At 48.5% G+C, this 14,726-nt stretch overlaps 1 protein-coding gene across 4 annotated transcripts in view; it reads right to left on the bottom strand.

The window, feature by feature from the left end:
• Positions 1-1,821: 1,821 nt before the first annotated feature.
• Positions 1,822-14,726, bottom strand: part of KIAA0319L (KIAA0319 like) — a 107,452-nt gene continuing 94,547 nt past the window's right edge. For 3 of the 4 annotated variants that reach the window (XM_059918978.1, XM_059918969.1, XM_059918988.1), the window contains exons 17-21: positions 14,141-14,283; positions 13,170-13,292; positions 12,350-12,440; positions 9,420-9,511; positions 1,822-3,117 (exon numbers count right to left, since the gene is read on the bottom strand). In XM_059918978.1, the coding sequence (XP_059774961.1) occupies positions 2,930-3,117; positions 9,420-9,511; positions 12,350-12,440; positions 13,170-13,292; positions 14,141-14,283 (637 nt within the window). In that variant the 3' untranslated portion in view covers positions 1,822-2,929. Of the gene's footprint in view, positions 3,118-9,419; positions 9,512-12,349; positions 12,441-13,169; positions 13,293-14,140; positions 14,284-14,726 lie in introns of those variants that run through there. The other variant, XM_059918998.1, reaches the window with a different exon arrangement.

The raw sequence follows: 14,726 nt of genomic DNA on the forward strand, positions 1-14,726 counted from the left end.
CTTCTTTCCATACCTGCTTGTTTTCCATACCTGCTTGTTTTCAGAGAACAGCTCTCAGTGTGTGTGACCACCTGTGCCGGCTCCTTTCACTGATCAGATAGGCCAAAGGGAAGCTGGAAGAACAAGATTCAGAGTCTCCCCCACCTTTGCTCCCTCAGAAGGAAGGCCAGTGCTGCAGCCTTCCAGCCTGAGGGGTTTTCTTTGAGTGTTGCTTCCTGGTGACTAAGTCTCCTCTCCACACATAGTACTGTGGGCTTCAAGAAATGCGAGGATGCCCTCTATTGGCCTTCCCTCTGGCCATTCTAGAAAATGAAAGATGGAGGCCTCTGAGGGTGGAGGAGTGTTTGTTTAGCTAATTTTGGTCAAGGCAGGGGCTCCCAGGCTCCTGAAATTCAGGATTACTTCAGAAGGGTTCCTTTGGGGTGACAGGGTTATATGGAAGTAGCCTAGCTCTCCCTAAGCAAGCCCAAGGATTTCTGGCTCTTTCATGAGTCAGGCAAGAATAGGGGCATGGCAGTCTTCTTGATGCAAGACCCCAAGCCAGGAAAGCAGCACTGGTTTCTGGGTTTTGTCCCTTTTTTTGGTGGGAGGAGTAGGGGATGAAAAATTATTTTATTCATCTCTGAGACTGAGATAAAAATATATCCTTCAATGAGCTGTGGCTGAGATAAGATACAGGAATGAGGCCCAAAGAACACGGGAAAAACCTACAAAGCCAGTAAGTTATCAAGTCCTGTAGCTCCTTCATGGATCCTTCAAAGTCCTTCCAATACACCAGCCTCACTATGTCCTGACCGCCTGCCCGCCAGCTGCTCCCGGGCAGTCTGGCCTGCACACCTGAGAAAACACGCACCCCTGGCCCACAGCGCACCCCGGGCAGGTTCAAGCTCCCACTCCTCTGAGCTTCCTTCACCCTCGCTCAGGACGAGTCAGCTGCCGCCTCCTATTCATGACACACTGAACGTGCACTTCTAGACCAGCGGTTCTCAAAGTGTGGTCCCCAGACCAGCAGAAGAGCATCTCTGGGAACTTATCAGAAAGGCAAATTCTCGTGTTTCATCCCAGTCCTACTCAATCAGAAACACAGTGGTGGGGCCCAGCAACCCATTTTTAAAGGTGATTTTGATCCAGACCAGGCACAGGCTCTGCTGGGCCTGAGTTCTAATTCTGTCATTTACGGTGTGTGGACCGAGTTACTCCTTGTATGCCTCGTTTCTGTTGCTGTAAAAACAGAACCAATACCGCCCACCCTCAGCTGGTTTTTGTGCACAGGGCCTTGGGGAAAGAATGAGTTCCAAGGTCCTTCTCTCCCCTCCCTTTCCTGGGAGTCCAAGACTGAACAGCAGCCCTCCTTCTATCCCACAGGCTCAGCAAGCTGTTCCTCCAACACTGCACAGCGTTCTGGGGGCACGGGGCCAAGCCCTACTGCTTTGGAAACCCAAAAAAAGAAGGGCAGGGCCCCTAAAGGCCAACCTGGGCACTGGGACACGCTGTATCCCCAGCTTGTTCACAGGGTAAGGGTAGGGGTGAGAGGGGGTGGTGGTGTTTGTGTGTATATGCATCAATTTTGTGTTCACAAAAGGTTGAAGGAAGGACAGAAACTCCCCTCCCTAAAAGCCACAGGAGCAGCTGGCCGGCAGGGGCCAGGGCGGTGACTCGTCCGTCAGCAGCCCCTGAGGTAGGGTCCCAGCACCACACATGCTGATGCCAGGCCCATGACTTCCCTGCCGGAGGCCATCACGTCACAGGGACATACAGGTGCCTGGACCCGTGGTACAGGCCAGCAATGGAGCACAAAGCAGCACATCCAGCAGGCACACGTACAATTAAATAGCATGTTTAATCATCTCACAACAGACTGTAGTGCAGTAGTATAAACTGTAAGTTTCTTTTTAAAAAGCCACTCCCCCAAAGCTCCCATTCCTCAACACCCAGAAACCATGGCTGAGGAACCAGTGACAGGGCCGGAGGGATTCAGGAAGTTTCTGTTCCATGAAGCTGAAAGTCTTTCCAGGTCAAGGTTGCCTTATGAGTAGCCAAGAGCCCTAGGAGGAGTGATGCACACACACTCACTCTAACACACACACACACACACACACACACACACACACACACACATATGCAAGGGACACAGAGAGAAGACACTCAGACAGATGGACACAGAGGAGACCGCCGTGGGACAGTCACACACGTGCACTCTCATGCCGTAACATTCCAGTCTGTTGGTGGCTATCTCCTCTGGGCACAGGGAGTGGTGGCCTGATCCCTGAAGCAGCCGTGGTGGTCAGGAGGAAGAGGGTGGCAGTCTGGGTCCAGTCTGGCTACTCCGACACAACCGCCCAGCAGCCTGAGGGGCCCCTCTGCATTCCTGAAACAGCCAGCCCTCCCCTAGCCCAGCAGCGGTGGTGAGGAGGGGGCACCACCTCTTCTGGGCCCAGCAAGAGGGCGCACTCAGTCCCAAAGACGAGAACAAAGAACATGCCTGCAGGCGGGCTTCTGGAGCCCAGGGCCGGCGGCGCTTGGTGCTGTACCCAGGTGTGGAGGACACAGCCAGGCCTCGCTGTGCAGATGCCCCGGAAGCAGCCACCCTGCCAACAAAGAGCTGGAGAGGAGGCCAGGAGCTGGCAGTGTCCATCCTCGGAACAGAGGAGGGGTTCCAAAAAAGGAGGCCCTGAGGTGAGGACATTTTGTGGGACCTACCAGACGGGTTTAAAGAGGAAACCTCTTCATTCACAGCTTCATTCAGGGGTTCCCGGAGAATGTCTCTGGATTCAAGTACCAGCAGCTCTAGTTGAGGGTATTAGGGTGGAGTGACCAGCAGATGCTGGGAGAACAGCTGCCCTCAGACATGGGAGGTATGAGAACCAGCCTGGCAATGCTCTGCACCCTAGCACTGCCAACCCCTCACCTGAGGAGACAGACCAGGTGGCTACAAGATCTCCTCCCGTGGGCTCCTGGCCTTAAGCGGGGTCTGCCCGTTGGGCACAGAGCCGTTCTGACCATGCAGGAGCTTGCCCTTCTCTCGGTCTGGCCATGTGAAGATGGCGTCGTCACTGTCCAGCTCCGACTCCGAGTGCATCAGGCTGCTGCTCAGCATTGGGCCTTTATGTTTGACACCTGCAAGGGAGTCAAGGAACCCAGCGTCAGGAGCACAAATCTTCTCTTCCTTGAGCCACACCCTGCACCCTCCTCCCAGCCTGAAGAGGAGCCGAGGGGCAGGGACAGTCACGGTCCCCTCTCCTGAAAAGGAGGCTTCCCAAGTCCTCCCAGCCCTGGCTACACGGAACAGTCCATCAGGGAAGCCTCGGAGAGCGACTGATCAGGTTCCAATGGGGATTCTTTATTTTCAGCATCTATTAGCTTTGGTTAGTGCCACCCAACAACATTCTCTTTTCTCTCTTTTAAATGTAGAATGTTTTATCATCTCCCTTTATGCAGAGGGTGGAGTTCTGTGGGGGGCAGGAAATACAAGGAACAAGAACTTAGGCTCTAGAGAATGAGCTTTGTCACTGTACCCTGGCTCAGTATGGATGTAAAGTGCCTGCCAGAGGTGCTGACACTGAGTGAGGACACAATTTCATTCTACGTAGACGTTTACTCTGGCTTCGCTGAGAGGGTACAAGGGGTGGGAGAGCAGGCATGTGGCCCGGAGAGGCCTCTGCTGCAGAGCCTGACTGAAGCAGGGACTGTCCCAAGCCGTCAGCTGGTCAGAACACACAAACGAGGACCCATAAGAAGCACCTGAGGTCAGAAAAGACGCCTCAGATTTTTTTTTTTTTTAATAAATTTATTTATTTTTTTATATTTATTTTTGGCTGTGCTGCGTCTTCGTTGCTGTGTACGGGCTTTCTCTAGTTGCGGTGAGCAGGGGCTACTCTTCGTTGCGGTGAGTGGGCTTCTCATTGCGGTGGCTTCTCTTGTTGCAGAGCACGGGCTCTAGGCGCGTGGGCTTCAGTAGTTGTGGCTCACGGGCTCAGTAGTTGTGGTGCATGGGCTTAGTTGCTCTGTGGCATGTGGGATCTTCTCGGACCAGGGCTCGAACCCGTGTCCCCTGCATTGGCAGGCGGATTCTTACCCACTGCGCCACCAGGGAAGTCCCAAGATGCCTGAGATTCTATAAGTCACTGTAGTTACCTTCACTACTCATCCTTATGGCTGCAGAGGCCAGACCATACCACGAGGTCTGGTAATAGCTTTAGGGCAGATCCCATCCAATAGCAAGATGGCTGCCCTCTGGCTGGTACAAATACTACTCCAGAGTAAGCAAAAGGTAGGCTGAGACAGCAGAACTAGAAGTGGGAATTGCCAACATCAAGAACCCAGCTTGGCAGTGTTCTGGGCCTGGCATTGCCCACCCCCAGGACCTAACCTACCTCCTTTCTTAAAAAGGGGACCAGGGCTTTCCTGGTGGCGCAGTGGTTAAGAACCCTCCTGCCAATGCAAGGGACACGGGTTTGAGCCCTGGTCTGGGGAGATCCCACATGCTGTGGAGCAACTAAGCCCGTGAGCCACAACTACTGAGCCTGCGCTCTGGAGCCCCCGAGCCACAACTACTGAAGCCCGCGCGCCTAGAGCCCGTGCTCCGCAACGAAGAGTAGCCCTCGCTCACTGCAACCAGAGAAAAGCCTGCACACAGCAACGAAGACCCAACACAGCCCAAAATAAATAAATAAATAAAATAAAAATAAATAAATTTAAAAAAAGAAAAGGTGACCAGTCAGGTGAGCTGTGTTTGAACCCTCATCCTCCAACAATCACTCTCCCTCCCCCTGGTCCCATCCAGATTCCCAATAAACACTGAAAGAAGGTCCTGGGATGATTCTCAGGCATTCTGCCCTTTCCTGGTCAGACATGACTTCAGGCTGTGAATGATGAGGGCATCTAGACTCTGACTGCACCTGTCACTCGGGAACCACAGCCCCACAGACCTTGCCCGTGTGCTGGTCGTCTGTGCAGTGTGCTCTGGGGCCCAGCTTGTCCATCTCAGGGGCACAGTTCTGGGACACAACTCCCACTGATTCTCAGGACAGCAGAGCAGCAGGGCCAGAGAAGAACACCAGCTTCCCAGGCTTTTCCAATGTGGTAGGGGACAGTGGCAACATAAGAAGCGTCAAGACCAGGGGAGCGTCAAGGTTCTCAAAACCTCTGTTTTGCCCCTATAGATGAAATACCCTTTGGGGGCTTTCTCCTCCAGCATCCAAGCACTTGAAGCTTCCTTGTTCCCTAAAGCCCTTCTGGGCCATAGGTGCGGAGGACAGGAGCCTGAGGGGGGACGTGTTGCTGGCTCCAAAGTACACAGCACTCACCCGGGCCCTCCTACCTCTAGCTCCCGCTCTGCTTGAAGAACTGAGTGGGATTCATCCACTAAGCAATACAAGCTGGGAAGCTGGTTATATCAGTGGGTGCTGAACTCATACATCTCTGACTCAGCCATCCCGTTCCTAGGTCTACACCTAACACAAGTCCATGCACAGGTCCACCAGAGGACATGGGCAAGAACGTTTACAGCAGCACTCCCCATCATAGCCCAAAATGGAAAGAACTCAACTGCACATCAACAGTATACCTGACAAATAAATATATTCCTACAAAGGAAATTACTCGGCAATGGGAATGAACGAACTATTGCTCTACCTAACAACATGGATGGATGTCCTAAATGTAATGTTGAGGGACAGGCGCCAAGCCCAATGATTCCATTTATATAAACTACTCCAAGATACTAGAAGTAAATTGGGGGGAGGCAGTGACTGGAAAGAAGCACAAACGGGGCGCTTCTGGGGGGCTGATTACATGGGTACATTCACTTATGAAATGTGCTTATGATTTTCTGTACACATTAGACTGAATCACAGAAAACTGCTATTTTTATAGGTCAAAAGTCAATTATCAGTAATCTTATATGGTTCAATCTAATAGACTTCAATAGAAAGTCTTGAAAAAAAGTCAACAGAATAGCAAAACCAAACCAAACCAAAAACCACAACTGCTGAATGTAAACCACGTCTCCTGAGGGTGGGCATCTGTCCCACTCCGCCTGCTGGTCTTCGGTGCCAGTGGCTCCGAGCTCACTCAGGTGGGCCCAAGCCACTTCCAGTTCCTCTTCCTCCCAGCAGCATCCGTTTCAGCTCACTTCCACACACGTCACGCTCCACTAAATTCACTCTTCTTCCAGCTGAACTTCTTCAGTTCCAGACCTTATACAGCTTGGTCCTGAATCCCATTCTCCTCATCCTACTAGTGACTCTGCTCTGGGTTGCACCCACTAATCCACTGCAGAGCCCAGAACAACAATCGGGACTTCTGGCCTGGTCAGACCCACACCAGATGCAAGGCGACTCTCACCGCCTCCTCGTGTGGACACCGCGCACAGAAGGGCCTGCCGACCCTCATCTAGTCTCATCTTGGTTACCTGGGAGCAGCTGGCCACCTGCAGCCCTCCCCGCTCCCTCCCTTCCCCCACAAGTCTGCCTTCCCATCCTGCCGTCACCCAGCAGGCATCTTAAGTCCTTTACCCACTACTCCCTCCTTCCTGTGCAGGAACCTCACCTCTATCTTCTGCACCTCTGCCCGCAACGTGCTCCTGAACCCCATCCACCCTGTCCTGAATCTCCACTTACTTGCTCAACTTCGAAAAGGACTTTTAAATATTTAGGGCCTCCATTGTCTCACCACCTACGTACTTCCTAAATAAACTGCACTTTGACTTCTGCCATGTATCACTCACCATCTACTCCAGTTCTTTAGGTGACCAGAAACTTCTCCAGTGTCGTCACTGCCGTCATCAACAATTCTTACCCTTTTCTTCTGCAGCAGCAAACATGCTGACTGCTCCCTGGTGACACCCTTCCTCCCTCACCTCAGCTCCTTAGCCCTGGACTCTTCTTTTGTCCCTCGACACTCTCCCCAGAAGGGATGTGATCTACTTTTGCGGAGCCGACCGTCACCAGCATACAGAAGATTCCTATCCAGTCCTGTTCTGCTGAGTTCAATTTAATTCGTCTTCTCTTACCCAAACTGCAACGACTGTCCTAATTCTGTCGTCAGGGCTATCAGTCCCTGTCTCTCATGTCAGAAGGCAGCCTGGACCTTTCCTGTCCCTCCATCCCACTGATACCAAGCTGTCTGAGCCATCATCATCCCTCCTCGGACCATCGCAAGAATCTCCTTGCTGGCCTCCACCTGTAATCTCCTCAATGAATGAAATGTTGTCACTAGACTAATTTTACTATGCCAGTATTTTCAAGATGTCACTTCTCATCACCATCAGAATAAATGCTTAACTCCTTAGGCTGATGTTCAAAACTCCCCATAATTTCATCCTCCAGCCTCATTTCCTCAACCCCATTCATAACTGTTCTAAACCAAATGATCTTCTCTAGTGCTTCTCCTGCAGTCTTTTGCATCTAGGGTAATAAAACCACCCAATCCACAGATGCTCAGAGAAGATGCTTGGGCACCATCCTTTACTTCTCCTTTTCTCTCACCACCCCTTGGAAAACATATCATGAACCTCAGCAAGCCTTCCCCCAAAATGTATCTGGAACCCATCTGCCTCTCTCCATCTCATCATCTCTCCACCATAAGGGCATTCTATCTAATCTCCTCTCACCCACTTTTGCCTCTCCAATTCCTTCACATAGCAGCCACAGTTGTCTTTTTAAAATGTAAATCCAACTGCACCATGCACCTCCTTAAAAAAACTACCCATGGCTCCCCATTGCTCTTAGAAGGAACCCACAGCAAGGTCCCTGCTCACCTGTCCAGCCTTGTGCCACTCACTCCATGCTCACCATGTCTTCTTCAAATGCCCTCTCCTCATTCCAGCAGCTGCGCCTTCACCAGCTTTGCCTGCAATCCTATTTCCCAGAGTCTTCACGTGCCTTACTCTCCTTCTCGTCGTCCCTTGGGTCTCAGCTTAAGTGTTATTCTTTACAAAGACCTTCCATTATCACATTTTGTCTATTTGTGAATTTGTTTGTTTAATGTCGGCCTGACATAAACTACACAAGAGCAACGTCTTTCTGTTTAGTTCACTGTAATATAACCAGTATCCGGCATGGGGCCTGGCACACGTGTGGGAGAAAGACAAGCACGACTTTGATTGGCAGGTTAAGGGAAGGGTGAGAAAGTGCTTTCTGGACAGAAATATGAACCAACAAAATTTGTTTAGAAAAGAGAGATATCAGCAAGGAGGAGGATCTCAGAAAAGCACAGTGACGTAAGCTCACCAAGGCCATGTCTACCCGACCAAAAGTAAGTCGCGAATGACTTCAAGGAGTGGAAAAGCCTTGCAGAGCAACATGAACACAACCTTGGCTACCTTGCGGACGGTGCTGTGCAACGTTCTCCCCTCGAGGCCTCATCCTCAGCATCCTGTGTGGCGCTCTGGCTGCACGTCTGTGGTTCGCTAGGCCCCAGCCTCCAGGCACCGCCCCACAGTGTTCCCTAACCAAGCTGCCTGGGTGCTGACAGAGCCCAGACTGCCTATGAGCACTTATTCTCTTCTCATATGTCTTCTCCCTCGCTCCAGTGAAATTCTGAGGGCAGAGCCTATGGTTTAGAACTCTCTATAGTCCCCTTACAGCCTCTCCTAATACGAAGCTTTAAGTATGAGAGACGTTTAATAAATACTTTGTATAAAAACAGTTCTACTTGCAGAGTGTTCAGGAATAGCTCTATATAGAGTCCAGCTCCCATAAAGAGATGAGGCCTGTCCTGTGGCATCCATGATGAATGGGAACCTCACCAATGACCTAGTCCAGACAAGGACGGAGGGCCCTCTACCCACCCTGGCCCTCCGAGCCCCATCACTGAAAGCCGTCTTAGTGCTTGTGCAGCTGGAAATTCTTTGGCAGATGAGCCCAGTGCACCTGGAGCCAGCAGGGGAGCTGCCCTCCACCTGCTCTAAGACAGTGATGGAGCCTGTGGATCTACCTGACAAACACTGGAGAGAGGAAGATGGGAGAGGATGGCTGGCTGGCAAGGAGGCCAGCTGGCAGACACTGGCTTTGATCTCTTCATGGCCTCACCTTGTCTGCCCAGAAAGGACAGACTGATCAGGAATAAAAGACCAAGGTCCCTGAGCCCGACTACAGGGGCAGCTTGAAAAGCTCAAATCCAGGCAGGAACCCTGAGGGGAACGAGCAGACAAAGGAAAGCAAGAGGCTGAGCCCCTCGGCACAGTCAAAGGACCACTAAGAAGTGAGCCCTGGAGTCCGAGCTTGTCCAGTGGGCAGCTTCTGCCCCAACAGGGCAAAGCCGACCCTGAGCCCTCATCAGGGAGGGGACAAGATGCTTTTCCAGCACAAAGAGCTGCCAGCAAAAACACATTTAGGAGGGACTGGTGATGGTGGTGGCTCTTCAGGGAGAGTGCACCAGTCTAGACGCCCCCAGTTCCCAGTTCCCGGGGCCACTACCTGCTCGGGAGGTTGGCTTCAGTTCCAGGCTTTCCTGATCCGTGGCATCCAGGATCCTGTACTTGCTTTTCCTCTTAGGTTTTCCTTTTTGCCTGAAAAACACAATCCCCTGCTCAGGAAAGAGGTTCTGTGTGAGGTTCAGGTAGCCCACCACAGGGTGGCAGCCAGACTGCATGCAGAGCCCTGTCTTGGGGGATGCTGCTTAATGGAAGGGCTGTTTCTCCTTGTTTCTCAGCTGGGAAAGGTAGCAACTGTGATTTGTTATTCAAACAGTCCTCACCAATTTGGGAAAAGGTAAAGGAAACATTATCATTTTATCATGGACTCACCACTCCACAGTGGCAATGAAGGAAGGATAGATGGGTTAAAAATGTAAATAAAATGACACTCCTATGCTTGAAGGGTAGAGAGTGGAGGAAAGCATTAAACCAGCAAAACGTTGTTAATGGTGGTTGTCTTAGGCTGGTGGGAATTTTTAAAAATTCTTTTAATTTTCTAAGTTTTATTGTGAGATTATATTGCAGGTTGAATCTCAGTTCTGCCATTTATTGACTGTGTGTCCATGGAAAATGTCATTTTCCTGAGAAAAGGCTGTTATGCATATTAAAAAAGATATTACACCTATAAAATGTATAAAGTGTTATACAGGGGCTTCCCTGGTGGCGCAGTGGTTGAGAGTCTGCCTGCCAATGCAGGGGACACAGGTTCGAGCCCTGGTCTGGGAGGATCCCACATGCCGCAGAGTGACTAGGCCCATGAGCCACAACTACTGAGCCTGCACGTCTGGAGCCTGTGCTCCGCAACGGGAGAGGCCGCGACGGTGAGAAGCCCGTGCACCGCGATGAAGAGTGGCCCCCGCTCGCCGCAACTGGAGAAAGACCTCGCACAGAAACGAAGACCCAACACAGCCAAAAATAAATATAAATAAATAAATTTATAAAATGTTATACACATTTTATACATTTTTGCTTGGTACACAGTAAACATAGAAATGATACCTATTATTAATAATTAAAAACATAATAAATGTTACCATTAAATATTGTAAGACTAGATAGGAAGACTAAATGAAAAAACCTAAATAAAAAAAAAACTAAATTAAAATAAAAATTTAAGTTAAAAAACTAAATGAAAGACTTAATCATGACTAACCTAAGTCTACAATTATGTAAAAACATGTACACGCGAGAATCCCAAACTGAAAGGGAGGCAGACAAATTAAGAACCCATGTGCTACAGCTACATGTAAAAGAATGAAATCAGAACACTCCCTAACATCATACACAAAAATAAACTCAAAATGGATTAAAGACCTAAAGGTAAGACCAGACACTATAAAATTCTTAGAGGAAAACATAGGAAGAGTACTCTTTGACATAAATCACAGCAAGATCTTTTTTGACCCACCTCCTAAAGTAATGAAAATAAAAACAAAAATAAACAGATGGGACCTAATGAAACTTCAAAGCTTTTGCACAGCAAAGGAAACCATAAACAAGACGAAAAGACAGCCCTCAGAATGGGAGAAAATATTTGCAAACGGAGCAACGGATGAAGGATTAATCCCCAAAATATACAAACAGCTCATGCAGCTCAATATCAAAAAAACAAACAACCCAATCAAAAAAATGGACAGAAGACCTAAATAGACATTTCTCCAAAGAAGACATACAGATGGCCAAGAGGCACATGAAAAGCTGCTCAACATCACTAATTATTAGAGAAATGCAAATCAAAACTACAATGAGGTATCACCTCACACCAGTCAGAATGGCCATCATCAAAAAATCTACAAACAATAAATGCTGGAGAGGGTGTGGAGAAAAGGGAACCCACTTGCACTGTAGGTGGGAATGTAAATCGATACAGCCACTATGGAGAACAGTATGGAGGTTCCTTAAAAAACTAAAACTAGAATTACCATAAGACCCAGCAATCCCACTCCTGGGCATACACCCTGAGAAAACCATAATTCAAAAAGACACATGTACTCCAATGTTCATTGCAGCACTATTTACAATAGCCAGGTCATGGAAGCAACCTAAATGTCCAACGACAGATGAATGGATAAAGAAGATGTGGTACATATATACAATGGAATATTACTCAGCCATAAAAAGGAACCAAACTGGGTCATCTGTAGAGATGTGGATAGACCCAGAGACTGTCATACAGAGTGAGGTAAGTCAGAAAGAGAAAAACAAATATCGTATATTAACGCACATATGTGGAATTTAGAAAAATGGTATAGATGAACCTGTTTGCAAGGCAGAAATAGAGACACAGATGTAGAGAACAAACATATGGACACCAAGGGGGGAAAGGGGTGGTGGGATGAATTGGGAGATTGGGATCGACATATATACACTAATATGTATAAAACAGATAACTAATGAGAACCTGCTGTACAGCACAGGGAACTTTACTTAATGCTCTGTGGTGACCTAAACAGGAAGGAAATCCAGAAAAGAGGGGGTATATGTATTCATAAAGCTGATACACTTTGCTGTACAGCAGAAACTAACACAACAATGTAAAGCTATACCCCAATTAAAAAAAAAAAGAACCCATGTGCTAAGGTGGTGAGGCTGAGGTGTGGAGTATTAAAGGCCACACACCCTAGAGATAAGAGCCAGGTCCACACCCCAGGCCCTCCCACTCCCACTCCAGCCACAGCCACGTTTTCCAGGTGGCAAATCACTGCAGTGACAGCCTCTCAGCCTAAAGGAGTGTGCTTCTGCCCTCAGGAGTGTCAGAGGTAAGGAGAACTTTTCTGTGCATGCCGTGGGTGGGCCATGGCATGTAACAGTGACGGGAAGGGAAGAAACCCAGGACGCAGCGCCCTCAATGTAGAAGGTGCCAGATACCTCTCTAATGAATAAATATGTAATTAGAAGCCTGAACAAACTTCCAGGCAAAGTCCATCTTACCTCTTACAACAACAGATTACAGTCCAGGAGAGGATTCCCAAGGCAACAACAATGACAAAGGAAGCAATGATAACATATAACACGCTCCACTCTGCCAAGAGAAACAAAATATTAGGGCAGTGAAGAGAGAGGCTATAAGGGAGGTCTGGGCTGCCCACCTTGGGCAGGAGATGGCTTCGCTCTGTAAACAAGGAGGCCCCCGGGGCTCCCCAGGGAAGGTGAGACTTTGGAGTTAAAGGCAGCTGAAACTTTAAACCTTATGAATTGCCCCTGTTTTCTAGCTGGTGCTCTGAGACCCTGGGGCAGTGGGGCAGGTTGTAAGGAGCTTTAACAGAGGGAAAGGGGGGAATGGAAACCTATGGGCTTCCATGGGGCCAGAGTAGGCACTCCAAAAAGACAGGAGGCCTTGCAGCTCGTCTGATTTAGGCTGCATTTTGTAGTTGGTTTGATTTAAGCTTGTTTCTTCTTAAACAACTGCTTCAGGGAAATTCCCTGGCAGCCCAGTGGTTAGGACTCAGCGCTTTCACTGCCAGGGCCCAGGTTCCATCCATGGTCGGGGAACTAGGCAACTAAGATCCCACAAGCTGTGCTGCGAGGCCAAAAAAAAACAAAAACAAAAACAAAAAACTGCTTCAGAGCTTTCCTCTAACCTTGAGCGAGTGTGGAGGAAGGAAGTAAAAGTCCTCTGCAAACAGAAAATACGTAAAGTTCTTCTCCTTGCTTTTGCTCATCTGCCTTGGAAACACCGACACCCACCCACTCAACTCAGAGCCACATTCAACGCCAAATCAGCTGGCACAGTTCCAAGCAGAAAACTCACCACAGTTGCTATCTCCATCCCTCAGCTGCACCTTGATGAAATTCTCCATCCAAAAAGGGTCACAGATACAGCGTTTGGTGAATGAATCACAGTGGCCATGGTCAGAACAGTTCAACTGGCATGCTGAAAGTAGCAGGAAAGGGAAAAAAGTCAACGGGAGTCAGAGCCGGGGGTTGACCAAATTCCAGTGCCCATGAAGATACGAAGGGATCCCCTGCTCAATGGCCTGTGATGACATTTCCTGGAGACCTGCCCCAAGAACCGTTATAGCTGGACACAGTGCCCATTATTATCATCATGGATAAAACTGGAGCAGTTAGAAAGGCTCCAGATTGTTTTTACTTGCTGTTTCTCCACATCAGCAGTTCTTAATCTTTCATGTCCCACAGACCCCCTTCTCTGAATAATTGCCAAAATAAAACACATAGTATTACAAAGGAAGGCAATTATACTATACATGTTTTTGAAGTATTTAAGAATACAAAACTTTAAAATAATATGTGTCTTTATTAAAATATTAAGTAACAAGATCTAGAAGTGTGTCTAACAACTGTCATAATTTTGAAGTGGTGATGAGTAAAAATGCTATTTCATTATGTAGTATGATACAAAATTATCTGAGATTTCTATTGCCTTAAAGTCACATGTTCTGTTAATACTAACTGAAGTTTCTTGCCTACCTTCATGATTGAGGAAAACAATAAATTTCAGTTAGAGGTTTGTGAAAATAAAGATGTAATTTTTTTCCCATTCAAACTCACAGCCCCTCTGAATGCTATCTCAGGGGCCCATGGAAGGTTAAGAAGCTCTGCAACGAGTCGAGACTCTTTCAAAAAAAAATGGTAGTTGAGGCAAGTGATTATCTCCTTGTTCCCAGAGAACAGGAAATGAAGCCCAAGGACAGCAGGGACTGACAGGTGAGCTGTGGACACTGGGTGGACTCTCGTTCCCGACTTCCCAGAATTACTCACTGACAGTATTGATTTCCAGGGCTCTGAATATCAGAAAGTCTGCCTTTTGCTTCCGCAGCTCACTCTTGAGCATCACTGCCACCTCATGGCCTTTGAAGATCTGGTGAGGAGGCTCATTTTGAACAAAAAATACCATCTTGGTGCTGCAGAGACACGCAACAGTATGAATGAGCTGAAGCTGCCAACACGATAGCAGTAGCTATCATTTGCTAAGTGCCTTCTGTTTGTGCCAGACCCTGTGCTAAGTGTTATACACATCCTCTCACAGGAAGCCCGTGAGAAAGGGGCCATCAGCATCATCTCCATTTTACAGAGGACAACATTGGGGCTCAGAGGGGTTAAGTAACTTGCCCAAGGTCACACAGTTAATTATGGCAGAGCCAGATCCCAACCCTGATATGTCTGACTCTAAAGCCTATGCTTTCAGAAAAGGCCTAAGCTGCCCCAACTAACAAGAAGACCTATTCCAAAAGGTAACTGGAGGCCAGAAAAATGGGGATTTGGTTATGGGTACATCCCTGCTGTTAGCCTTTTAACAGCTAAGAGTGTGGTGCTGTTGGGTTTGTGCCTGAGTTATCTGTAAGAC

This window comes from Balaenoptera ricei, chromosome 1, assembly GCF_028023285.1.
Source record: "Balaenoptera ricei isolate mBalRic1 chromosome 1, mBalRic1.hap2, whole genome shotgun sequence".
NCBI classification, from domain to species: domain Eukaryota; kingdom Metazoa; phylum Chordata; class Mammalia; order Artiodactyla; family Balaenopteridae; genus Balaenoptera; species Balaenoptera ricei.